Below are 26,617 nucleotides of genomic sequence, written 5' to 3'. Positions count from 1 at the left end.
TTTGATAATATACTAAAAATAAATATTTAAAATTAATTATTAATTTAAATAAGTAATTATTTTATTCAATTCTGTCTTTAATAATTACTTTATTTTGTTCGATTAGAAAATTATATAGATTTTTGATATTTTTAATATAGTAGAGTTATATAAGGCAATTATATAAAATATAGTAGAATATTGATATTCTTGATATGATAAGACTCTGCGGCTATATTTTTAATAATTGTGCTTCATAGCTGCAGTTTGTATGTTTCAGCATGCATATATATTTTTTGCTTGCAAATACATCACTAAGGTAAGTATATATAGATTTTGTATTTATATAATTAGGAATTTTTAAGAATACAGTTATTATATTTCGCTTGCTAATATATCAATAAGGTAATTTATTATAAATTTTTTATAAATCGTAAACAAATAGCTAAGATAAGAATATATCAAATTATTAATTTATACCATTAAAAATCAAATTATTTAAATTCTAAATTAATACAAATTAAACAAATAATAAGAATCATAAAAACTATAATCACATATTATAATTTTCTTAAATAATAGCAATATATCTTATATAGGCTAAATATTCTCCATGATTTTCCCATAATATAATCCCAAAACTAGAATACATGAGCTCATATAAATTATTGCAACTAGATCTCAAATTTAAAATCTTCACAATATTACTTTCATTCTTCAATGCTAGGTCCACATTGAGATAAAAGTGCGAATACAATATCCGTATTTTGGTAGAAGCAGGGGCGAAGCTAGGTACATACTAGGGGTGTTATTTGATATGATTTTATCGAAATTTTTTAACGAATATACCTATAAAAGAAAAAAAAAACAAACAAACTAAAGGCAAAAACTATTTGAAGGACACTGCTTACAACACAATGCAGCTAGTTCAAAGAGGCAAACATGCTCCATTCTTGAGGCGACGTCACAAGTTTGATTCTCTAAGAGGTGTGTTTTCTTTTTCCCTGTTTTTTTATTTACATTTTCTGATGCCTTTGTTAAAAATCTACACATCCACTTAAATTCATTCAAGATTTAACAACTTTTTTTTATATTTTTAAAATTAATATAAAACTTAAAATCTCCTTTATATTCAATTAGATTTATAGTTAAATAAAAATAATGTTGACTCCTTAAATCTTTGTATTGGTAAATTTTTAATTTGTCTGTTTGTTCAATTTCCTCCGTTCTTAGCTTGTTCATCCATCTACTTATTCACATTTCGAATCTCCGCATCAAGTTAGCATTGTTTTGCTATTTTTATTATTATTATTATGTGCTTGAATTTTTATTTTTATTTGCTTATAATAATATTTTTATTTTTTTCTATCTACTTGTTAGAAAGAAATAATTTAGAATTCATTAAATTGATTAATATTGTCCGTGATTCTCTATTATTTGATTTTCAATTACTAATTGTGCCGGATCAAATCATATTAATCTAAATTTTTAATGAAGAGGTATTATTCTAAAACAAAATTGCAAATGTTTAAAGTCAATTTTAACGACTCAAACTTCAACTGACTTGAAAGAACAAACTAATGAGTCAAAAAGATATCAGCGAAGTGAAGAAATTAATTTAAATTGATTGCCAATTGATCATGGGAAAAGATTACCTATTCGAAAATATCATGCAAATGATCATGATGCAATAAGAACATATCTTCAACAAGGTCCATACCAACCTCGAAGCCATGAGTTTCCTGTCAGGTCTAAAATAAAATTTTCATTAATTTTCTTCTCGAGCCATTTTGTCTCTTAATGATGACATCATTAAAAAAATTTTGAGTAAGAATGTAAAAGTAATTATAACACAACTAAAAACTTTTTAGTATTGTGATAGGATTTTTTCTACTGGACTTCTGCGTATGTGATTGTTTTATGAGAAGTTTAAAGAATTCTGATTAGTAAAAATTTAAGGAATTCCATAGTGTAATTCAATAATTACACTCTGTTTCAATAAATTTAGTATTTACAAAAAATTCTTTAAATTTGTTGTGCCGTGATACTTTAAACTCTAATGATACATGGTAAATGATACATGGTAAGTTTAAACTGTTGAGGAAAAAATGGGGAAAAAACGATAAATTTAATGTTGTTACTAAAATAGCTTATTTTACGGTAACAGATCATTAATCAGCATAAATTCAGCACGTAATTGGATATTAATTTTAAATTTTGAAAATCAAAGATTATATCATCTAGTTTGAATACATTTTTTATGAACAATCTGTTAAATTTCGAACTACAGTAATTTTATTGTTGTTACTGTGGATTTTTCAAGATGAATATTTCAATTTTGATGAGACATTCCGGAATTTGGGTGAACGAATTGCATTATGAAAGTTACAAAATCGACGGAATCGTTGTTGGAGATTCTATATGTATCATCAAGCACAGATGACGCAGTTATTAAACTTAGTGAATGATACATTATAACAATTTTCAAAACATGTATCAGTACATCAACTAAACAACTAATACCTTACTGATACATGATATCAGTTATCAGAAAATTCATACTACATGAAAAACATGTGATACATATATACTACATGTATCAGTGCAATGACTAAACATTATAACATGTGGTACATATCTAATACATGTATCAGTACATCGACTAAACACTATACACACTGATTCTATATGTATCATCAAGCACAGTTGATGACTCAGTTATTAAACTTAGTGAATGATACCTCAGTTATTAAACTTAGTGAATGATACATTATAACAAATTTTCAGAACTTCATGATACATGATAATAATTTTCAGAACTTCATGATACATGATAATAATTTTCATGATTTTTTGATACATATTGGATTCCTTAAAATTATTACTAATTTCAACAACATTTTTAAGTACCAAAATACTAACCCGAGACAATGTAGGCCTAACAACAATGTTTGCTGCTTTTTTTTTCTTTTTTTGTTGTATTTTGATAACCTTTAATTTTGATGTTTCGCCAAAGTCTTTGTTTGAATCCTTCTGAAGATTCATAGGATCATGCAAAAACTTTTTTCTATTTTCTTTCCAATTTTCATCGTTGGAATCATATATCTTTCTATTAATTAACGGATCCATTACTATGATGTAATAGAACAATTAACAAAAACAAAAAAGGGAAGAAAAGAAGACCTGATGATGGATTAAGAAGAAAAAGATGCTGGGTTAAAACAATGATGGATTAAGAAGAAAAAGACGATGATGGATTAAGAAGAAAAAGAAGAAACCAATAAAATATGCTGGGTTAAGAAGAAGAAAGACGATTATGGAGAAAGAAGAACTGAAAACGTGATGGAGTAAGAACTGAACGGGAGAGAAATTGTCCAAATTTTTGAAATTTCAAATATTTTGAATTTTGAAATTCAAAATTTCAAAATTGGGTGTTTTAATTAAAATTAATAATTCAAAATCCAAAAACTGATTTAAAAGGTTGAGTGTTTTAATGGAGAAAATTCAAAATTCAAAAACTAATTTAAAAGGTTGAGTGTTTAAATGGAGAAAAAATAGGCAAGGTAATTGTGTATTATAAGAAAGAGAATGTTATGTATCTATAAACTTATACTAAAATTAAAAAAAAAAAAGAATTATGTAATATTTAAAAAAAGAAGGGAAAATTAGAGAATATAAAACTTATAGTTATGTATTTAAGTTATTTTTCCTTCTGATTATGTCCGGTATTATTTGTCATGATTTTTATTTTTAGAGTTAAATTATAAAATTTTTGATTAACAATTTAAGATGTATTTTTTAATCATATTAATATGCAAAAAATTATAATTTGTAGTACTTTTTATATAATTTTAAAATATTTAATTTTTTAATTTAAAATATCTAATTGATATGATCTAATTTATTTTAAAAATTAGTTAAATTAACTTTTAATAAATGTAACATGACAAATAATTTTAGATTGAGAAAGTATTACTAAAAATGATTTTCCCAGAAAGTTGAGCCTCGATCGTGTCATATCATAGATATAATTAATGCAAATTAACAATGATGAAAATCATGCTAAACTTGAAGATGGCACAAATTACTATGGTTTCCCTTCTTTTTTTCTCGTGGTATTTATATTTTTCTAAAAAAGTAAACGTTCTATTCTATGATGCCCAAAAGCTCATAATAACAACTTCCCTTTTTAACTTTATAATAAAAAGAATAGCACGTTAAGAATACATGATCCCTACCTGTTTATAACTTCACACACACAAAAAAAGTAATTTCCTATGTTTACTTTTATTTTGTGCAATATTTCAAAAACAAATTCCACAGCTACTTTATAACTTTTAACATATTAAGAAAAAAATAATTATTTTGAGTTCAAAAGAAGTTAAATTCGTAGATATCCCCGACTTAAGCTCCATTTGCTTGGCCTGATTTTCAATCCTTTTTGTTTCACGGATGGACAAATCATATTTTTAAGAACTAATTTTACCATTTTTATTAGACGTCGAAAAAGTTTCAAGACGCTTTAATTTTCTCTCAAATTATTAAACTGTCGCATCTCAACTAGTCCTCAAGTGGTATGCATGTGTTGGGTGGCGCCTCTCGAGATTGTTACAAACAGCCTTGTTTATATATACCATCTTGGGGGGTCAAAAATAGCCGAACATTTAAGAAAATAGACTCAAAATTATTTAAATTGAATTTAATTTTAACACGTTATAACTTTAATTCATTTTAAGAAAATGCTTCATTGAATTCAATTTAATCTTTAATTTCAGCCAATTTTAATACTCTTCATTTGCATTATCTTTCTATTAGAACTATTTTTTTTGGAAAAATTATTAAATAAAATTCAAATTGTGTTTAAATTTAGTAAATAACAATATATTAATATAATCGAGACTAAGCGAGTCATGACAAAACACAATTTTAGCCCATTTGAATAAAATATATTTAAACTCAAAACAAAATGAGCAAGTCAAGACTCAACCTATTTTAATATATTCAATGAAGACACAACCATCCATTTAACACCCCAATACCATTTATAAGAATTGGTTAACTTTATGTTCACTTTATATGCTATGATGTAAAACTCATTCAAAAAAACTTGCAATAATGTTGCACAATTTGAAATCATTCAATCAAATGGTGATAGAAAAACCAAAATCACAAGAGCATATCTTAAACTAAATATGAATGTTCAGCTAAACAGAGCAGCATAAGCAGGTATCCATGATCACCATTCACCAGCAAGTAGCAAATACAAGAACAGAACACATAAGAATTTTGCAAACATAAACTCGATTGGATCCGAGTCTACAAAGGGAAGCACATACATATGAATTATAAAATGTGACATCCACCTTTCCTAGAGTCACTTTGAAGACGCTCGAATTGCTGTCTCAACTTACGCATTTCATACACAGATTTTGCGCAAGCAGCTTCAGCTTTCTGTTTTTCTGCTATCCTATCAGCACGCTCAATAGCCCATTGTTCAAAAAGAATATTTGTAATCTCCTTCAGCAATGATGTAAACTGTTGAACATGAAAATATATGATCAAATTCAATGAAGTAGCAAAATCAACATTTCTAATCAGAAAAATGCAAAGTTAAGCTTCGCGTAAAATTCAACTGTAGTGAGCCAACTCCATGCATTTAACAATTTCTTTACCTATAACGTCAGGCTCACCAGTAAAATCAAACAATCCTGAAGTTAAAAACAACCTCAGCATCAGTAGTGATCAAATATTACCACCTAATCTGATTAGTCCAATTACAATATAAAAGAACTCTTGATGTAGCAAATAAATTCATTAGAGTAGAAGTATAAATCAGTGAAAGGAGTTTGTATATATATTACCAGGGGTGTCTATGACATCAATGATCAAACCGTTATCTAGTCGAGTAGTCTTAAGTTCACAAGCAGATGTAACACCATTTGAGCTACACTTGGAATTGAATTCTTTACTTCCAAGTATAGAATTCCCTGTAGCACTTTTTCCGTTACCTGTTCGCCCAAGCAGGACTAGTGTCCGTTTTTCATTATTAGTAACTTCCCAATCGTTACTTCCACCCATTTTACCTTACTGAAATCAAAACTTAATAGATTATTAACAAACAAATGAAATAAGCAAAATTGGAACAACAAAAACAAACAACATTGTGCTGACCTTGATAAAGAGAGCTCAAGTGTGTAATACAGAGAGTTTGAGCAATCCTGATGAGTATAAATAAATGGGGGGGGGGGGGGGGGGGAGAGTAAAGAGTGCATGGGGCTTATCGTTCTCCAATACATTCACTTAGCAGCTTGATTCAACCTCGGGACACTTAATAGTCCAGCTTTTGAGCTACTCATGGCCATCTATCTCTAAAGGTGATAAATAAAGGTAAAGAGGACTGTTTTTAACTTAAACTGATCAGTTTCCTAGAAATTAAGATATATTCTTACTAATTTATCATTAATTAGAGGTAACTGGTCAGAATTAGGTTTTAAGCACGTTCTTTCGTTTGATTCAATTCTCAAAAACTAAGTTTTACAGCTCGCGCAGTTCAGGCGTTGAGCCAAAAAGATGAATAAAATCATTTAACTGTCATTTTTAACATAAAATTTACTCAGCTTTGCCTGAATGTTACTATAAACTAAGATTAATATAGAAAAACAAAAATGTGTTGGCATGATCACATATTATTCTTTTAAGAATAGGAGTACAATTTTAAAGCCTGAAAATTATTGCAATAACTCGGATATGTTCAAGATCGAGATAGTTTTGGTTAACCAATTAATGTGGCTTTCGAGATACAACAATTATTAGAAAATAATCGAGTAAGGGCCGTAGCTATGGGTGCGAAAGACTGTCAAACGAGAGGAATGGAAATTGCTTGGCAAAGGAGCATTATAAGCGTTCTAGTTAAGGAGTGAGCGGCAACTTTGCAACTGCATTGGCAACCGAGCTTGTATACAACAGGTGTGTCCAGTTTACTGTTATGTGTTAAAAAGAAAGTTCAATGTTTAAATAATATTTATAAAAATAGAAAATTCAAAATATTTGCATGTGCTTCAAACGGTTCAAATCTATTTTAAGGTGAAAAATTAGTTTGATCTATACTCTCTATATATATATATACACATATAGTAAACAATTTCTAAAAGATCATGAATTTCATAATTTTGTTATCAAATATTTTCATCAAATGAGAAAGTATACTACAGAAAACATATGCATCAAGTATAAATAAGACGCATATTGGTAGGAAATATTCCCCATTTTTTTGCTTTGGGTTCCTCAGACATCACGCTTAAACTCATATATTCCAATTTCTTTAGAGCTTCTTCTGCATTCTGTTCTGCTTGCAACCGACCATCACGCTCTTTTGCCAACTCAGTTTCAAGATGCCTCATCTCCCGCAGCTTAGATTCAAGCTGTTAAACACAAAAACGTACAAGAATATCATATATACAAGGTACTAAATCAGTCACGAACTACCAAGATATCTTACTTGAGCTATTTGGGACGGAGAGGAATCCAAACTTATTCTTTTTAATTTGTAAATATACTCATTAGTCCTTGCTATCTATGTACTTGAAACATAACATCTGATAACTTACCTTTAATTCCATGTACAGGACTCTTATATATGGTTTTCCGCTATTTTTTTCCACAACCAAATTAACTTGTGAAATAAGATTTCTCAATTGTAAATCTTTCTTCACCTGATCCTCAGTCTTATTGTCGAAAAGTACATGTCTATTGCCACATATTTCTAGAGTATCCTGTAAGGGAAGTATAAATAATTCATTTAGATCACACTCAGGAGCAAGCGATTTTAAGTTCTTTTTTTTTTTTTTATAAACATACACTGTTACTTGAAGAACGCTAAAACACAAATAAATAAGAAAGTATGATCTGCCAGTTTAATTGCATAACCTATATGTAACTAATCTAACCTTTAAAGGCTCAGGGCAATTGTCCAAGTATTTCACCAGAATCTCATCATTTTCTTCATTAAACTCATCTCCTCCGGTGAAGACCACAATCATGTAATCAACAATTTTTCTCTCAAAGAGGTTCATAAAGCATTGCACACAAGCTTGTTCTTCTCTTGAAAACCGAGTTTGCACAGACAGAACTAAAAGTACAGCAGTGATGCCATCCTTGGCCAGATCAAAGCACTTATCAAGTTCTTTTATAACAAAATCAGGATCACGAGAAATATCAAACAGTCCTGCAATTTCCAGATTACACAATTAAACAAGATGCCGGACTTGAAAGCTTTCAATCCTACTATATATAAACGAAGAAATTTTGCTATATATATATACACACCAGGGGTATCAATGACGTTAAGTAGGTTTCCGTCTTGTAATTGACTACTCTGAAGCTGGGAATCAGTTGTAACACAAGAAGAACAATGCATCGATTTGAAAGCTTTAGTTCCAAGAATACTATTTCCTGTTGCACTTTTTCCATCACCAGTACGTCCAACCAGAAGTAGTGTGCGCTCTTCATGGCTGAGTCAGATTATACTATAAAACAGAGCCAGGACAAGTTTAATTCAACCTTTTTTTATAAATTTGTTATCAGAAAACACATGAAGATCATTCCGTTGATAGATTAAAATATCAAAGAAAAATAATAGTAAACGTTGATCAATTATTACATATTGTATTCACAGTTCACTTATTATTTATTTGTTTTATTTCAACTGTAATTTTTTTTTATGATATATTACACCAACATTATATTTATATAAATCATAGTTTCAATTATATCATTTCAAATCTTATGTTATTGACATTGTGTGTCTAGAAATTTATAATTGCTATGGTGAGATGCGATTATATAAAGGTATAAATTTTTGTAGGCATTAGTACTTAAATTTTATATATATATATAAAATTAGCAAAAGTATTTTAATATTTTATTTTATATGAAATAATATAATATATTTCTTATAAAATCTTCTTATCGTACCTGCCCGATTCACAAAAATGTACTGCTATAAATTATAATGTATACCAATACTATCAAAAATAAAACTAACTTGAAAAAAATGAGAAAATCAGATCATATTATAATGAACGGTTTTGTTATAATCCTAATTCCTATCAACTCACGTGGATAGCGCATGCACAAGTTCTCAAAATTACGCTTAGGTTCACGGTATACCCAAAAATATTTCAAAAGGGGGCTTCTAAAAGCGAATTGAATCAATTGGAGCTCCGAAAAATATCAAAATCTTCAAAAGAAGGCCAATTCCGTTCTCCTCTCTTTATCGTGAACACTTTCGCCGGTTGATTTCATCGATCGTCGTTCAATCATCACCTGCAAATGGAAATGGGAATAGAATCGGCTACTCCGAAGTCCGATCACGTCGCCGGAATGGCTTTGAACATTCCGGTGAATGATTCGAATTATGCGACGGCGTTGTTCCTCCCTAGACGCCTTCGCCGACGCCTTCTTGAAACCAAAACTCCTTCCATTATTACCGCCCAAGATATTGAAACCAAGCTTAAGGACGCCGAATTACGTCGTCAGGTAGTTATACTTTTCCTGTTCGTTTTCTTTTGTTCCTATTATATAATTGTTGCAAATATGTGATCCGTTTTGCTAGGATAGGGAATTTTTAGGTTAATTTGACTGCTGTATGCATAATTAGTGATAGTAGAATGAAAATTATTATAGAAATGGTTGAGAAAATGAATTTGCATTCTTGACTATTTATTAATGAACTGGTATTAAGTAAGCAAAGTTCTGGATATGGCATACGGGAAGCAAAGTATTACTCAAGGCTATAGGTTTTTTAATGATGTGCCATTTGGAAAGATCAAAGTACTACTCCAGGATATAGGTCTTCACAATGGCAGATACCCAACAAGAATGGAACTTGTTTTAGTAGTTTATTCAAATTGAAGAATGTTAAATAAAAACTTAGTATTGTGTAGTCGAACATTGTAGCTTCAAGTGGGATTTCTAATTATATTGTTTGAATAATTTTGTCTAGTCCAGATGTTTAATAGAGGTTTTTGTCTATTTCAGATATGCTAAGAGAATTGATACTTAACATCAGTAAATCTCTGTTCTGTATCTACCAAGGATATATAATTATTGAAGAAAGTCTAGTACACTTGGATATTTCGGAATGGTAGTGAGGCTAATGACTTCTGCTTAGGATTCTTTAATGGAATGAAGGATTTTTTTTTTCTTATTATTCTTGGTAGAAACAACAAACGTATCAACTACCATAGGGAAGTTTTTAGGAAAATATCAACCATCAGTAGTTTATTAGATTCCTAAATTCATCCTGAATTTTTATAAACTTGAAACTGTAAACCACACTGCATTCATGTGAGCCATTGACTAATAAGGTAGAAATTTTGTGTGAAGTAAATAGAAAGAAAAGAAATAGATATGAAGGTAAGGTAAAAAAAAAGGAAGACATATTGGATTGGTAGACATGATGACTTTATAAGGTCATATGAGTTCCTTGTTAAGGCGACTTAAAATCTTATGTTAAATCATCTATTTTTTCATTAAAAAAAGAAACTCATTTACTATGTTAAAGTCAATTCTAGCAGTATACTGTGCAAGGTAAAAAAAAGGAAGACATATTGGATTGGTAGACATGATGACTTTATAAGGTCATATGAGTTCCTTGTTAAGGCGACTTAAAATCTTTGTTAAATCATCTATTTTTTCATTAAAAGGGAAACTCATTTACTTTGTTAAAGTCAATTCTAGCAGTATACCACGCACAATATTGCTTTAGGTGATATTAAGTATCTACTTATTTTATTATGTTTATCCAGAGCAAGTTCAAATGAGATGCAAAACAGATGTTTTCTTCCGCCAATGCATGATAATCAGAGCTTTAAATTCGAATTTATGGATTCTTTTATTTAATTCACCTCATTTTAATTGTTTAGTTGACAATTGGGTTAAAAATGAAAAACCTATTCATGATGGCATTTTAGAAGAATATGTGTGGCTCATATTAGTATTGTTCAGAAATTTGTCAACTTGCCTAGCTCTTTTACAATACAAGATATAGAATGGTATTACCACAACGAATTTGAACCTAAAAATATAGTCCGATGGTTTACTTGATTAAGCCAAGTATTTGCTTAACATGGCGAACAATCCAACTTTTGTCAGAACTTGTAGTTGAGTATTATGCTTAGGCATTTTTTAACTTGAACTAAGTTGCCTGGCTGCTTTTGATGGTTTAGAGCATATGAAGGAATTTATCAATATGTTATTATGCGTGATGTGGTAAGTCTATGTTGAGTTGTTGACCAAACATTATTAAAATGCAGCAATTTTATGAGTTATTGTCAAGCAAGGCACGGCCGAAATTGAGATTGTCGACATGCTCATTTTCGCAGGATGGGGAGCTTAGAAAGCAACTAGAAGCCAAGCTTCTTGCTGCTGAAAAGAAGAGGTAAACTGTTCGGGCTTCTTTATATTTGTCAATCTCCTTCATCAAACATAAGTATTTGGACAATAGTGTTATACTTTTTTTTATTGGTAAAAGAGTGTCATAACTCATACGTGCATCATGTTATAAGCTGATCTGTGATGATTTAAGAAATTAAGCCTTTAATGTTGCATGTATAACTTATGGATTCCTTTCCCTTACTAAATGGTTTCCTTTTGATTTTCCAGTTGGGAAGGGCTGGAGTGAGTGTTGCTCATTTCTTGTCTGTATAAATTCATCATTCTTGAGTTCTTTTTGACAAATTTTCTTTAACATAGTAACTGAGTTACTAGGTTTTTGTTTTGCTCAGTAATGTGTAAATGAGTACACAGGAAAAAGTACAATTGGCTACCCAAAAACTCATTTACTATGTTAAGGTGGTGGCAATTGGTTCGATCATTGGGTTGAAGGGTGAGAAAGTTTTGGTACTCTGAAAGATCTATGAGTTGCTATTCTTTTAACCACAACTAGATAAGTTGGAGTAAAAATTAGCCATCTCCAATTTGTATTAGTTGTAACCCAAGTGGCATCGTGGACTTTGTGTGAAAGAGAATAAAGGATAAGGATGAGAAGTGCGAACTTGGCAAAATGTGAGAACTGTAAATCTGTAACGAATGTGATTAACTTTGGGTAGGGGTAAGATTTCAATGCGAAATGACAAGTCGAAACCCAACCTGTTGTTTTACTGGTAGGCCCAGTCCAATTATTGTACATACAACTTTTATAGGCCTCAAATTCAGTTATGGTTTGCTATTGGCTTTGTACTTGTTAAGCAGGTTGAGCATCCTTGCGAAAGTTCAGAAGCGCTTGGCAAGATTAGATGAGCTTAGACAAGCAGCTAAAAATGCTGTGGAAATGCGTTTTGAGAAAGAACGTGATGAGCTTGGCAATAAGGTTGAGTCACGAGCTCAGCGGGCAGAATTGAACCGGAGGGTTCTTCTTAAATGTAGGCAATGGAAGGCTGCAAAAAGGGAACGAATTTCACAGTTGCTAACAAGGAGGGTAATGCAAGAGAGCAAATACAGGGAGTGTGTTGGGGCTGCTATTCATCGGAAGCGGGCTGCTGCTGAAAAGAAGAGACTGGGATTTCTGGAAGCAGAGAGATCAAAGGCACGTGCAAGAATAGTACAAGTTAAGCAGATAGCAAACTCTGTATATCGTCAACGGGAGATTGAGAGGATAAGACTAAAAGATCAACTGGAGAATCGTCTCCAAAAGGTATGTTGTTAATCTAATTGAACGCGAAAGGTTACTATGTATTCTATTAAGGAACTCAACATGAATAGGAGGCCAAACAGTGGAAAAAGCTTTCTGAGGGAATTTATAATTGATACAAAGACTTAAAGAAGCACTCTGCAAATTTATTTTTTTGAAACTAGTGACTTTTGTATTCCTCAGCATTAAGGGCTATGCTGGCCACCTCCAAAAAAATATCATCGAAAAAGACAGAAAGATCCTATAAAATCCACTAATTGGATCTCCTCCTCTATATCTTGTTCTTTTTACCAAAAACCTACTACAGTGATAATTTTCCACTATCTTTTGTATAGACTATAGCTCATTCCTTTGCTTAAAAAATTCTTGGATTTTTTTTAATCCAGATGTTCCACCAAATACATGCTGGGACTCTTTTCCACTACCTCAACTGACTCTTGTTTCCTCCCCTTCTGATCCATTAGCTTAGTAAGTCTGCTGTGTGTTCTGGCATGACCTAGTTAATATTGGCTTTATTGGTAAATAAATCCCTCCTCTTCTGCATAGCCTCATGAGTCCAGTAGGCTCTTCTGGCTACCAACCAAGTGAAGCATTTCACTTTAGTTGGGGCCACATGCTTCCAGCTTTTTTCCCAAGGACCTACACTTCCAAGTAATCCTCAGTTGTAAATTCTGTTTACAGATGTATGTCCCCACACTAATCTGTCTGGTTCTAGATTAGTGCCATGGAATCCCCCTATCAATTTCAGAAGCACTCTGCACTTTTTTTTTCAATCTAACATCAGAAGCAATAGAGCTCAAGTAGTTGAACATCCTTGGGTATAATGGCGATTGAAAATCACATTAAAAATCAAAAAGAGCATTTGACATAGTTTGACATGCTATATGAGAGCATCTAGTACTACATCAAATGTCTAAATCTATTCATGTTCTCTGATCAAAGGCTTGGTCCTGATAAAGGCGATCATTGGAGTATTTTTCATTAGTTTTTGTGCTAAACCAATTTTGCCCTTTCAAAAAGTCTATCCTGTATAACTACACTTATTTGTCATGTAAACATCATAAAAGAACAAAGTGTCATATTGGTGTCTAGTAGTGTAACTCAGGTATCCGCATTCAATTAGGGAAAAAGAGTCAAATTTTCCCTTCTACTTTCCTTTGTTGTCTGCATTAAACTTTGTTATACTATAGGGGCAAATTTACCCTACTGTTAGCAAAGGTTTCAAAATTACCCCCGTCCTAACAGAGTTACCAAATACCAAACGTATATATCTAAGAAATGATTACAAATTCTCACGTATTCCAAGTTTTTAGAAGGATCACAAAATTTGATGGGGAAATTCTAATTTTTGAGACGTGTTTCCCTCTTCTATTAATTATATTTGAAAAAGTAAAGAGAAGTTTCTAAATGTATAAGAGATATGAAAACTTATTCTGAAAAGAGGTGAATTTTGGATGATCTATACCTTTTTAGGTGGGTCAAATTAGAGGACTAATCAATAAGACAAGAAAACTTATTCTGAAAAGCGGTGAATCTTGGTCATAAAAAAGAAGCGGTGAATCTTGGATGATTTATACCTTTTTGGTGGGTCAGATTAGAGGACTAATCAATAAGACAAGACTTTGTCTAACTATTGAAGTTAACTGCTGAGATCCACTATTTTTGACAGCTGCCTCCAGTTTCTTAAGAGATGCTGATATGAGGGACCTTTTTTTAATTTTTTATGTAGTGTATATATATAGAGTTTAATTTCTATACATTTTTTAGTAATTTTTATACATTGATTGACAATATAAAAAGAACTTCATTATTAGGTTGCTGAATATCCTTTTATAGGTAACTTTCTATTATTAAAATAGATATGTAATTTAAAAAACGCTACTCCCTTCGTCCCTAATTACTTGTCCACTTTTCCTTTTATAGTTGTCCGTAATTACTTGTCCATTTTGACAAATTAAGAAAGGACGAATTTTTTTTTACCTATTCTATTAAATGACTAATTACTTTGAAAAATGTAGAACTTTTCATCCATTTTAAAATTAATAGGGGTAAAATGATAAAACTCACTACGTCATTAATTATTTTCTTAATAGGTGTGCCAATTCAAAAGTGGAAAAGTAAAACGGGATGGAGGGAATATTAATTAAATTACTTGTTGCGACATGTAAATAACATGAATAGAACACCCAACTTTTGACTTTTAACTTATATAATCCTCTTAAAAACAACCAATTCAAACACCCCCTAATTGTCTTTTATATTACAAGAGTATATTAAATGAATCAAATCAATTTTTGTGTTCTCAGAATCAATTATTGCCCATGCGAAACTCCATTAATATATGGGTTAGCAATTAGTTAGTGAATTTGCAGCCACATTTTGAACCTGCAGGCATAAATAAGCGTCTTGAAAAAAAATCTGAATCTGAAAATTGGGGATTTCTGTTAGGGCTGGAGGTAATTTTGATAACTTTGCTAACCACAGAGGTACCTTTGTCCCGATAGTATGACGGAGGTTAAATGTGGACAAAATTTTAAAGTAGAGGGGTAAATTTGACCTTTTCCCCTTCAATTAATGCATTAAATAAAGTAAGATAGCACAGAGTTAACACGAAACATGTGCCTGAGTGCTGTCTGATTGGTGTGGATGTTAAACATGTTTGACCCAATAGATTTCGCCCGTGTTTCTTAGCTGGTTGTTGGATTCATAATGGATTTATAATTTTTCTTGTATGAAGTAACTGCAAGTTATCATTGCTATACCAATGTCTAATATTGTTGTAATTGTTAGGCAAAGAGGCTCAGAGCAGAGTATTTAAAGCAGAGGCGAAGTCTGCTATGTTCACGTCGTTCTTGTTCAGACATAATTGCGTGGGGGGAGTTTTTGTCTTTTAACGTAGCAAGGTAAATTTGGAGCTATGAACTTTCTTTATGTTCGCATTCATTATTTTAGATGTTTCTATCTGTGGATATTTAATGTTGATAACAATTTTAAACTAAAGTAGGCTTTTGTCATTTTTACTTTATTAATCAAGAAGGAAGTCAGTGAACTGAATGGAAAGTCAAGTTCCAGATTCCTTCAGCAAACATGTTTAAAAGTAGGTTGTAGGGCATTTCAAGAACTTTTATTGCTGCAACTCTACAACTCTCTAGGTTCATTTACGCAAAAGAAATTAAGTATCTCAGTTTCTTAGGCTTCCATAATGTGATTTGGGGCTGTCTATGTTGTGCTGAACTTCAATATAATTTCATGTGAGCTCTTAAGAAAGTTCATTATTCTAGCATCCATGTGACCAATGGTTAATGAAGTGAGTGAAACCCATGGGTCACAAGGGGTTACATTCCAGCAGAGACAACTTTAGGTAATTTTCCCCCATGTCTTACATTTTGATTGGCAGACTCTGCATCTATGTTGGTGGGAGGTGTAGCCCATGGAATAGTTAATATTCAAAGTGCTGGCAAGCTTACCTGACACTACTGTGTCAAAAAAAAAGGACTTATAATTATTGCATGACATATATTATCATATTACATCCCTTCCCCTTTTAGCACTTTTTTCCTCGTGACGCTGAGGGGTTAGGTTGAGGCTTTGAGGTTTTGCATTATAAAGATCAAAGAGATCTTATAGGTACTCTGAAATGTAGTTAATTTTAACACTAGGTGATCTACTGGTACCTGCGCTGGGGTGATTTAGCAGGTATCATGGTAAATAAATTTAGGTGTGCGCAAGTTGGCTCAAACACAAGCTTATTAAAAAAAATTATGTAGTTAATTCTACATTATCAGAGGGATATTGCAATCAACCCATTGTTGGATTGAAAATTGTACCGTGCATTAAAGATTAAGCAAATGACAAACAACTGCTCGCCCTTAATTATATCCACTTCCAAGAGACAGTAAACTTTTGAAGCATATCGTAGGAGTTGAGTATTGCATTATGGTTAAAATACATAACAATTTTTGCTACTCTTTTTCTTTGAGAAATAAGTATCCTTTCATTTTTAAGTAAAGAAATATATGTCACAATCTTAAATTAAAAGTTAAGAAGAAAGAAATACACATCACAATTTGTTTGTTCCCTCTGTTCTGATGTGCTGACTACCACTATGAGGTGGTGTCGTTTTTTGTATTTGGACGTTCTTGTATGTGAAAATGAACTCAATAGTTTATCTAATATTATGTACAGATAACGTGCTATTTATTGGTTTCCTCTGTAGCACGGGTCATGCATTCTGGTTGTCCTCTTTTATCCTCACTGTAGCGTATTGTTATCATAATTTCCAGGTGCTGGAGGCGGTTCATCCAACTAAGACGAACAACTTTTTCATTGGCTAAAGCATATATGACCCTAGATATTAACAAAAAGTCTGTTGAAGGAATGCCTTTTGAGCAACTTGCAGTGAAGATGGGGTCAAGTGCGACCATCCAAAATGCAAAAAAATTACTTGATCGACTAGAGTACCGCATTAGTATCAGACATGAGCTTCTTGGTCCCAGAGATGTACTTTGTTTTGAAAATATTAATCATCTTCTTGAGCGTGCCGCTTCCTCAGTCCCTGCTAGGGGGGAAGTGGCAGCTCCAGTCAAGTTATCAAGGTACCCAGTCAGAGTAGTTCTCTGTACATATATGATTCTAGGACATCCAGGTTCAGTTTTCACTGCAGAGGGGCAGTCTGAATTCGCTCTTGCTGAATCTGCTGGAGCCTTTGTTAAAGAGTTTGAATTGCTGCTTAAAATTATTGTAGGAGGTTCCATTAAATCTACAGAAGAGGAGACCCCAGTGAGGCTGGCTTTTGGTTCTCAGCTCAAAGCTTTTGATAAAGCATGGTGCTCTTATCTGTTTCACTTTGTGATGTGGAAAGTTAAGGATGTGAAGTTGTTAGAAGAGGATTTAATAAATACTGCTTGTCAACTGGAGCTCTCTCTGATGCAGACTTGCAAGCAGGTTATGGGAGATTACGATGATCTGACAGCCGAATTCAGTTCTTTCCAGAGGCAGGTGTGGGTTTGCAAGACGCGAGTTGTTCTTGAAATCTGCATTTGATGACTCCCACTCCCTTGTCTCGTGGCTGAATATCCATCTTTTCATTTTGATGTCTAAATTTTTCCACGTGTCTATATCAATTATTGTTTTTCTTGATAAGCATTCTCTATACTACGTTTCTATTTTCAAATTTCTGTTTTATTTATTTTATCTGGAGAAAATGAGACACTGAATTGGAGATAGAATACATGTTTACTGGCTTAATTCCTTGAAGCTAACTTACTGTTACAGGTGATTGAAAATCAGAAACTTATTTGGGCAAAGGTCAAGCAGCTGAGTGGTAATGCTGGACTTGAACGTCTGGAGCATGCTCTTTCTGAGCTGCGGTCTAGGTTTATTGACTCCATGGAGACTGATTCTCCGAGTTCAGTTGGTTCATCTGATAACTCTGAAATCAAGAATTCAGATGAGTTCAATGAAAATGCCAGGTGTTATGGTACACAGGGCATTGCTTGGCCCGTATCTGTGGAAGATGATTCATACTTGTGCGATAAATGTGGCTCTGGAACTCCTCAAAAAAGCATATCTACTGGTTTATTACGTGCGACTGAGAATGAAGTGCTTTTGAATGAAATTGTTCACAAGGGTTGTGGCTTGGAGATCGTTAGTGAAGAAAAAGAGAGTGATAAGGTAAATAACTTGGCTTTACTTAATGGATAATTGTTTCTTCTCTATATTAACTGAGAGAGATTACCTACAAATCTCTTGATCTGTCATTATAGGCTAGAGTGAAAGAGAGAATGGAAGAGGCTTTCTGGGATGGTGTTATGCAATCCTTGAGTCAGGATAACCCTGATTTCAGTTGGGTTCTCAAGCTTATGAAGGAAGTACAAAATGAACTGTGTGAGATGTCTCCTCCAAGTTGGAGACAGGAGATAGTCGAAACCGTTGATATTAATATCCTATCACAGGTACTAAATTTGCTGGTACAATATCTTTCCGCCCTAGCATTTTGTAAATGTTTCTTGCTGTCTGACTTGCTTCAGGTTTCTTGTTTTGTCATTTTATCAGGTTCTAAACTCAGGGACATTGGACATGGATTATTTTGGAAGGATTTTGGAATTTGCTTTGGTTACTTTGAGGAAACTCTCAGCACCTTTGGTTGAAGATGAATTGAATACTAATCACCAGAAATTCCTGAAAGAACTAGGGGAAAATACTCGGGGCAGAGAAAATAGCACTGCATTGTTTGCTTCTTTGGTTATCAAGGGTTTGCAATTTGTTCTAAGGCAGATTAAGGTGAGTGTTAAATATTGTCAATTATGGTACTCATATCTAGACTTTTATAATCATACAATATTTAAATATTCTACACTAAACATGGTTCCTATTTATTGCTTCATCGGTTCTATGCCAGCTCATAACACATTTAGCTCTTGTAAGACATTATCATAAAGTGCTAATAATGTGGTGTAACTTTCTCTGACTGAGCCTCCTTGAATAAATGCAAGTCGAACACTGAGCTTTATTGTCTTGAATGAATACTGGTACTTTCAACCAGGAAAAAGAAGAACCAGAAATCGTAATGGTGGCTTCTCTGTGCTGTTTAGCTTGTCCGCCCGCATGTATTTTAATTTGATAATTCCTTACATTCCTCCAGAAACTCAAAGGTGAAATAAGCAAAGCACGCATCAAATTGTTGGAACCATTAATCAAGGGACCTGCTGGTTTTGAATACCTTAGAAGTTCTTTTTCCAACCGCTATGGTCCTCCTACTGAGGCTCTAATCTCTCTACCATTAGTGAAGCAATGGCTATCTTCTGTCATGTTAGTGGCTGTGCAAGAGTGGGATGACCACCTGAGTTCATTATCATCTCTGAGGTTGAGCAGTGGGGCACATTCTTCGGAGAAAGCTCCAATCACACTTAGAGCTGGAGGTAGCTCTCTAAGGATATCAGATCCTCCAACCCTGAAGACTAATGGTTAGTTACTTCAGTACTAAACTTAAGAATCACTCAGTTTTTTCTTGCTCAGTTTTTTCTTTTATCACATCTGGGAATCTTTTGTATCAGCAGCCGAACAACCAGAATGCAAGGGAGATAAGGTTGATCTATTTTTAAGGCTTGGTTTGTTGCAACTTGTCTGTGAAATTGAGGGGTTGACCGTGGAAACACTACCCGAGACTTTGAAATTGAATTTCTCCAGATTGAGAGCTGTCCAGGCTATCCTCCAGAAAATCATTGTTGTCTGTACTAGGTGCTGTTACTTTTCTTGGCTTTCTTCCAGCTCCTTTCTCATGCCTGCATATTTTGATGATGTGCAATACACTGGTCAATTATGTATGGTGATCCTATTTTTTCTTCAGAATTTTAATTTCTGTGTTCTCATTGCGAGGGGTATGGAATGACCTGTAAGTTGCATTTCAGATGGGCTGTTGGTCTCATCTAAAGCAAAAATAGCTTTTTAATTTTTGTTAGTTTAGATTACTTTGGTCAGAGGAAACTGTTTTTGGTAAACAATAATTCGCAATGGTCTTCTATTAGCAACAGATGTAACATTTAATGCTAATTTTGGACATGCTTAGGGCAATGGATGGATTTTGCCTAGTTACATCCCATAAATTGTAATTGTGGGGTCAGTCATGAAAATTTGTAGGTGGCTACAAATTTAAGGCAGCATTATCTTAGACGTGTTGTAAATCGTGTGTTAGGCAAGAAAATATAGTTGCGAAGTGGTGGATACTTTCAACTGGGTGAGATGTGAGTTTTAACATATACTGGGGGAAATCTGGATAGAATATGCTGGTACTCATAATAGAAGACTTTTCAATTCCTCAAGGGGTCCATTGTGAGCAGGATATCCCCTGTAGGTTTAGAAAGTGGTGACTTGCAATTTTCCGTCTTAAAATTTGTTACTATTTTTGAATTTACTTGCTATCCGCGACCTTTTGTTTTCATCTGGAAGATTTGTGTTGTTGTACTTCGGGTGGTATTACCGGGGTTAGGAAAAAGGACATGATGTAGTGGAGGAGGATCTCTTTGCTTGCTAATTTTTTATTTATTTATTTTTTGTGTGTGTGTTTGCAGCATATTGGTTTTGCGGCAGACTCTTCTTGCCGAATGCCTGGTTAGCAGCCCCTCAGAGATGGAAGATATATCATCAAAATCTATTACAAAGCTGTTTAAGCTTCTGGATAACATGGAGGATGCTGGTATTACTGAAGTTGTTGATACACTGAGCCTTTGCTTAGAAGGTGATGAGCCAAAGAAGCTTCAAGCGAGGAAGGAGATCATGGCGAACGTGTTGGCAAAGAGCTTGCGAGCAGGGGATGCCATTTTCACTCGAGTTTCGCGCACTGTTTTTTTGGCAGCAAAAGCAATTTTACTTTGCGGAAGTGTAGCTGAGGGTGGGCAATTGGCGGAGAACACCCTGAAACGTGTTGGTGCCAATCTACTCACTGGAAAGCTGGTTGAGGCTATGAAAGATCTGTTGGTTGTGGCAACTGTGTCAGCCAGAGTTCATGGTTCATGGTATGTAGAGGTGCTTAAAAATATGAGAGCTTTATAGCACACACACTTGTTCAAGAAATTGTCAGCTTGCATTCTTACATGAATGTATAGGACGGGAAAGTTGATCTTACTATATGCAATATAATGTATTATGAAAGAAGTATTGTTTCTAAATATAATAATAAAAATCGTAGCCAAGAACACGCCAATTATATGAGCCTATATTTCAAATAATTTCAAAGAATGACCTAAAATGCCTTCAAACTATAAGATGTGATATAGTATTGCCCTCCGTCTAGTGTGAGCGGCTTAAATAGGGGTGTTTTTGAGCCAAATTTGTCGGATGAAAATATGGACAGAGATTAGTTTGTATCAATTCAAATAGGTGCGAATCAGTTTAAGCTCTTCTCTGATGAAACAATTAATTCACCTTATTAAAAAAAAAACATTCAATAAATAAGCAAAACGAGATATTTAATCCTAACTTTAATCGTAGAGTATTTTCATAAACAAGATTCAAATGAGTTCTTTAAAAAAAAAGATACATTTATTAAGAAAAAGATATTTTTGACCAGTAACAATATGGGGGATTTGGACCATATTATTTTAGCTGCGAAGACAGTTTTAGACTAAATTATTACTTGAGGGCCTTTTGGTTCAATTCCTCATGGTTTAAGTAAATTTTTATGTTTTTTTGTTTAAATAAAAAAAATGAATAAATAGAATAGAATACGTTGTTTTATTGTTGAAAATAGTAAGTTAAATAAAAATGAAAGTGTACTCGTGCATTCGTAAAATTATTCGGTTGCGTTCTATCTTTTTTTCTTTTCTTTTGTTCATATGAATAAATTGGTAATTACAATATATACTGTCAATAGTCTCTCCGTCGCTATACTCTATCGTTATGCTCTGTTCGCTAAAAGAATAATGATGGATTTCGATTCGGAGGCTGTTTGCATGGAATCTAACAAGGGGTCCATGGTATCGGGTTAGGAAGTCAATTTTCCATCTGGAAGGTTTGATTTGTTGAATCCATTTGAGGTTTTGCCTTGTTTGTTGCACTTTGGTGGTATTAGGAAAATGCACAACTACACTTGATCTATGTTCGAAATTTTAGAGATATATTTATACTATACTAATGTTCTATAACTCTAGACTTATTTTACAGATAATTTTTTACTGCTTTTAGTCTACGTGACACTATCTTTTGGGTTCAGCGCGTGTTGATAATTTTTTCAAGTTATATGATTGATGATGTCACGTAGGCCAAAAATAATAGAAAATTATTTATATTATAAGTTCCGGGGGAAGGGTAATATGACCTTAGTATAGTATAAGTGTGTCTCTTAAATTTTGGGCATAGGTTGAAGAATACTTATGCATTTTTCATAATTTATTTGAGTAAAGATTCTCTCGATAGTCAATACTATACAACTTGATGCAAAACACTGAAAAGAATTCTCAAACAATTTAAATATGTTATGAAAAATAATAAAATTTGACTCTATTGCATTAAAAAAAAATTTAAAAAAATATCAATTTAACTTTTAAAGTTAATTAACTATCTCTACTAATTATTATAAAATGTCCAATTAAAAATGAAAACACGTCCATATTAATGAGATTTTAATACCTTTTTGTATCTCACATGAACACTCTTTGTGTCACCTCAACACGAACGGATGCATTTATTACAGTTTAGAATAATTCAGGGGTAATAAGACTCCTGTATAATTAAGGTGTGTCCTTGAAATTTCGTGTATATCAAAGGAGGTATTATTTGTGCATTTTCCCTAAATTTTTAAAACTATAGCTATTTTCCATAAGTACGTTAGCATTTTTTGCCATTTTTCATTATTTTCCAATATCTCTAGTATTTGATAATTAGCCTATGACTTCTTTAAACTTATAATTATATTAAGGAAAACGGGTCAAAAATACCCTCAATTTTGGTTTATAGTCTGACTTTTCCTTCATCGTTAAAATGAAGTTGATTTTAACCCTTTCATTACTATTTTCATCAAAATTACCCCTCATTTGATGGAATTTCCAAAATTGCCGGGTCGGAATGGAGATCATTAATAAGGGTCGCATAATTGTAGATTTTCAATTGATCTTACTTAAATATCCTGCGCGGCTCAATGCATTTAAAAATGAGAAATTCATCTTATATCCCAAATTTGGGGGCTTCATTTTTATAGTTTTAATAGAATTAATATAAGTATTTCTTAATAAAATAAATATTATATTGTGTCTTTTTTTAGTTTGTTCTGAAACATCAAAAAATATTTCTTTATTTTTTGTCAATCTTAAATTTAGATTCCACCTAACATGTTTAAGGCCATAAGATTAAAAAAAATAGTTTGATATATATGTATATATATAAATATATATCGTTAGTTTAACACCATAGAAAAAATAAAAGTTTTTCATTAAAAAATACTTTGAATGTCAATAAAAAAAAAGTTTCACCTTTGATTAAATTTTTTGGCTTTGGTCACTAATTGAGCTGTTACTAATTCTATTGATTAGTGTTTTAGTTTAGTTCCATAATAATTTGTTAGGTATGATTTGATTAATTTTTATGGAATAATTAGAACTCATTATAGTGAGAGTGTTTGTCCAAAAGTTCCATAATTGTTATAATAATGAGGTATTATTATACATGTACATTCAATGTTTAGATCTCATTTAACTTTTATAACTAATAATATATAAATAAAATTTTTTTAAATATATTGTTTAAAGAAAATTATGGTTATAGCTACACGGTTGTTGTTTATAAACATCACATTGTGTGATGTTTACAAGGATGAGTAACTTTATTGATATTGATATGGACACCGTGGGGGAGAAGAGGATGGTGACATAGTATTTTTTGATACTTTAGTTCACCCCGACGCAAGAAAAAAGAAGGTGAAAAATTTTACAGGTTTACAGGGGAAAACTTGAAACTTAGAAGTAGCAAGATAAGAGTATAATTTGTCGAGTAATCAAAATAAGGCTTTAATTATGGAATTCAAAAATAGCCTCTCTAATGACATGTAATTATTTAAAATTTATTAAATATAAATTTAAAAAATAATTTGGATTATATTAAATTTTGCAATATATTAGTTTAAATAAATATTATGAAATAATGTAATTGCATTAATTGTTTAAATATAATAAACATGAATTTAATTTAAGTCTACTTCATAAAACTCCGAAGGAATCATGTTGCTATGACAACTCCTATGTTCTAAAACTATAAATAGGGGTCCTCATAATTCACGAAAGAAACCAAGAATTCTAACAAGAAGTTAGTGTTGTAAAACTATAAATATGGGTCCTCATTATTCACAAGATAAGTCCTCATCATAAATCGAGTTTCAAGATCAAACTTGAAGCCCTTGAAATCATGTGAATCAAACTTGTAGCCCTTAAAATCAAGTATAAATTTGAGTTCAAAGCCTTAATTATATGTGAAAAGACAAATCTTTAATTATATCTGAAAAGATGAATTGGAGGAAATTGTAACACTCACATTTTGAAACTAATAAATACAATTGTTGTTATATGATTTTTCGGACTTTAGATTTTTATTTTCCTAACTCAAATTTTATTGTCGTCTTTGTCCTGGTAATGACAAGTGGCTCATGAAGGAATGACAAGTGGCTCACAAAGGAATACGGTTTTGTGAAGCTATTCTTAGAAAGCTCAGAAACTCTAAGTACAAATAGAGTTTTAATTAAAAAAAAAAAAACTATCATAATTATAAAAAACATATCTATAATGGTTTAAATATTTTCATAAAATGGTTGACACACAATTTGACAATAAAATCAAAACATTGCAAACTGATTTGGGCAGGGAATATCGTAATATCGTAATGTGTCTTCCTATGCCCAATCCATGGGAATAACCCATCGTCTATAGTGTCTTCACACTCGTGAACAAAATGGGGCTCTCGAAAGACGTAATCGTATGATTGTGGAAAAAGAACTAACTCTACTTGCTCACCTATGTCTTCCATATCAATATTGGGAACATGTTTTTTCCACAACCACATACCTACATAACCGCACCATCACTCCTATATTGTCTTTCAAATCTTCCTATCAAGCTCTATATCATCGTTCACCAGACTACCAATTTCATCGAAATTTGAGTGTCTATGTTATCATTTTCTCTGTCCTTATAATAATCATAAAATTGATTTTCGCTCTCTTCCTTGTATCTTCTTGGGTTATAGTTTGAAGCATAAAGGTTATCTGTGTTACTATCCACCCTCTAATCAAATGTATATTGCTCGTCATGTGACATTCGACGAAGAGAAATTTCCTTATCCTTATTACAAATCTACTGCCCCTTCCTCTAATGACAATTCACCACCCTCCCCCTTAACTTTTGTATAGTCGATTCCAACTTTGTTCCCTCCGTTGTTGGCGCACCTTCACTCGAAGATCCTTCACTGTCCACTCAATCCATACCAATATCGCTTCCTTCTATATCTTCTGATACAACCTCTTCACCACAAAATTCATGCCCGACCCCCGTCATATCCTCCACTTCAAGTTCTTATTAGAATGCTCCCACATATTTTTGGCTACCTCTTCCAATCATTCTATGACCACAAGAGCTCAAAAAAAATTCCCTCAATTCTAAAGCACTCACTCTCGCCATGCGATCCTGATTTCATCCTCCTTGGCCAGTGAACCAAAAACATATAAGCAAGCTGCATAATCTCCTGATTGATTGTACGCCATGGAAGTTGAATATCAAGCATTATTCATAATCACACATGGAAACTCTCTCCTTTCCTCTTAATGCAAATGTGATGGGTTGTAAATGGGTGTACCACATTAAGCATCATGAAGATGGGTCGATTGAAAGTTACAAAGCTCGTTGGATGGCCAAAGGTTTTCATCAGGCAGAAGGGGTTGTTTCCATGTTACATTCAGCCCAGTTGTCAAACCTTCAACAATCAGACTTGTATTATCTTATGCAGTGTCCAAGATTGGTGTCTTAAACAGTTAGATGTTAATAATGCATTCCTTAATGGTGAACTTTCGGAGGTTGTTTATGCCTCAACCACCAGGCTTTACTGATAAGTCTCACCCATATTTTGTGTGTCGCTTGTCAAAGGCTTTACACCGTCTAAAGCAAGCTTCTCGCGCCTGATTTCTCAAGCTCAAAACATTTCTCCTATCGCATGACTATACTTGTTGTTACTCTGATTCATCCTTGTTTGTCCATCATACTCCTTCCTCTGCTACATACCTCTTGGTTTATGTGGACGGCATCATCATAACGGGTAATGATCCCTCTTATATCTCCTACTTCACCAAACCCTTTGATCTTCAGTTCTCTATAAAAGACTTTGGTGATCTCTCATTTTTCTTGTGTATTGAAGTTGCTCGTGTGGGATCTGGTTTGCATCTTTCTCAAGCTAGCTTCATTCGAGACTTACTCT

The 26,617-nt window shown here is 32.7% G+C and overlaps 3 protein-coding genes and 1 long non-coding RNA gene across 7 annotated transcripts; 2 read left to right on the top strand and 2 right to left on the bottom strand.

Annotated features, from left to right (window-relative positions):
* Positions 1–667: 667 nt before the first annotated feature.
* LOC138349056 (uncharacterized) lies at positions 668–3,678 on the top strand. The gene is made up of 2 exons (XR_011221584.1): positions 668–966; positions 3,125–3,678. It is a non-coding gene; the product is annotated as an uncharacterized lncRNA (long non-coding RNA).
* A 1,537-nt stretch (positions 3,679–5,215) lies between these two features.
* LOC138349399 (immune-associated nucleotide-binding protein 9-like) lies at positions 5,216–6,057 on the bottom strand. The gene is made up of 4 exons (XM_069299736.1): positions 5,841–6,057; positions 5,659–5,687; positions 5,391–5,514; positions 5,216–5,295 (listed from the first exon to the last, which is right to left on the bottom strand). Exons 1-4 carry the CDS (start codon positions 6,055–6,057, stop codon positions 5,216–5,218), a joined length of 450 nt encoding a protein of 149 aa, XP_069155837.1.
* A 1,145-nt stretch (positions 6,058–7,202) lies between these two features.
* Positions 7,203–8,718, bottom strand: LOC101256983 (immune-associated nucleotide-binding protein 9-like). Its single transcript, XM_069299735.1, has 5 exons — positions 8,711–8,718; positions 8,305–8,489; positions 7,926–8,203; positions 7,587–7,751; positions 7,203–7,400 (listed from the first exon to the last, which is right to left on the bottom strand). The coding sequence occupies exons 1-5, from the start codon at positions 8,716–8,718 to the stop codon at positions 7,203–7,205; spliced, it is 834 nt and encodes a 277-aa protein (XP_069155836.1).
* Positions 8,719–9,101: 383 nt separating this feature from the next.
* LOC101259054 (uncharacterized) lies at positions 9,102–21,371 on the top strand. 4 transcript variants are annotated; one of them, XM_004241804.5, is made up of 11 exons: positions 9,102–9,516; positions 11,295–11,419; positions 12,232–12,673; positions 15,461–15,573; positions 16,954–17,668; positions 17,945–18,343; positions 18,436–18,624; positions 18,725–18,952; positions 19,314–19,635; positions 19,726–19,909; positions 20,740–21,371. In XM_004241804.5, the coding sequence occupies exons 1-11, from the start codon at positions 9,310–9,312 to the stop codon at positions 21,218–21,220; spliced, it is 3,405 nt and encodes a 1,134-aa protein (XP_004241852.1). In that variant the 5' UTR covers positions 9,102–9,309; the 3' UTR covers positions 21,221–21,371. The 4 variants fall into 4 exon arrangements, with proteins under 4 accessions (XP_004241852.1, XP_069155403.1, XP_019069963.1 ...); XM_069299302.1 differs by having other exon boundaries at positions 9,160–9,516; positions 11,364–11,419; positions 19,729–19,909; XM_019214418.3 differs by having other exon boundaries at positions 9,160–9,516; positions 11,364–11,419.
* Positions 21,372–26,617: the final 5,246 nt, after the last annotated feature.

Source organism: Solanum lycopersicum, chromosome 6 (genome assembly GCF_036512215.1).
Source record: "Solanum lycopersicum chromosome 6, SLM_r2.1".
Classification (NCBI taxonomy): Eukaryota; Viridiplantae; Streptophyta; class Magnoliopsida; order Solanales; family Solanaceae; genus Solanum; species Solanum lycopersicum.
The sequence above is the reverse complement of the archived record's forward strand: the minus strand, read 5'-3'. Positions and strand labels throughout refer to the sequence as shown.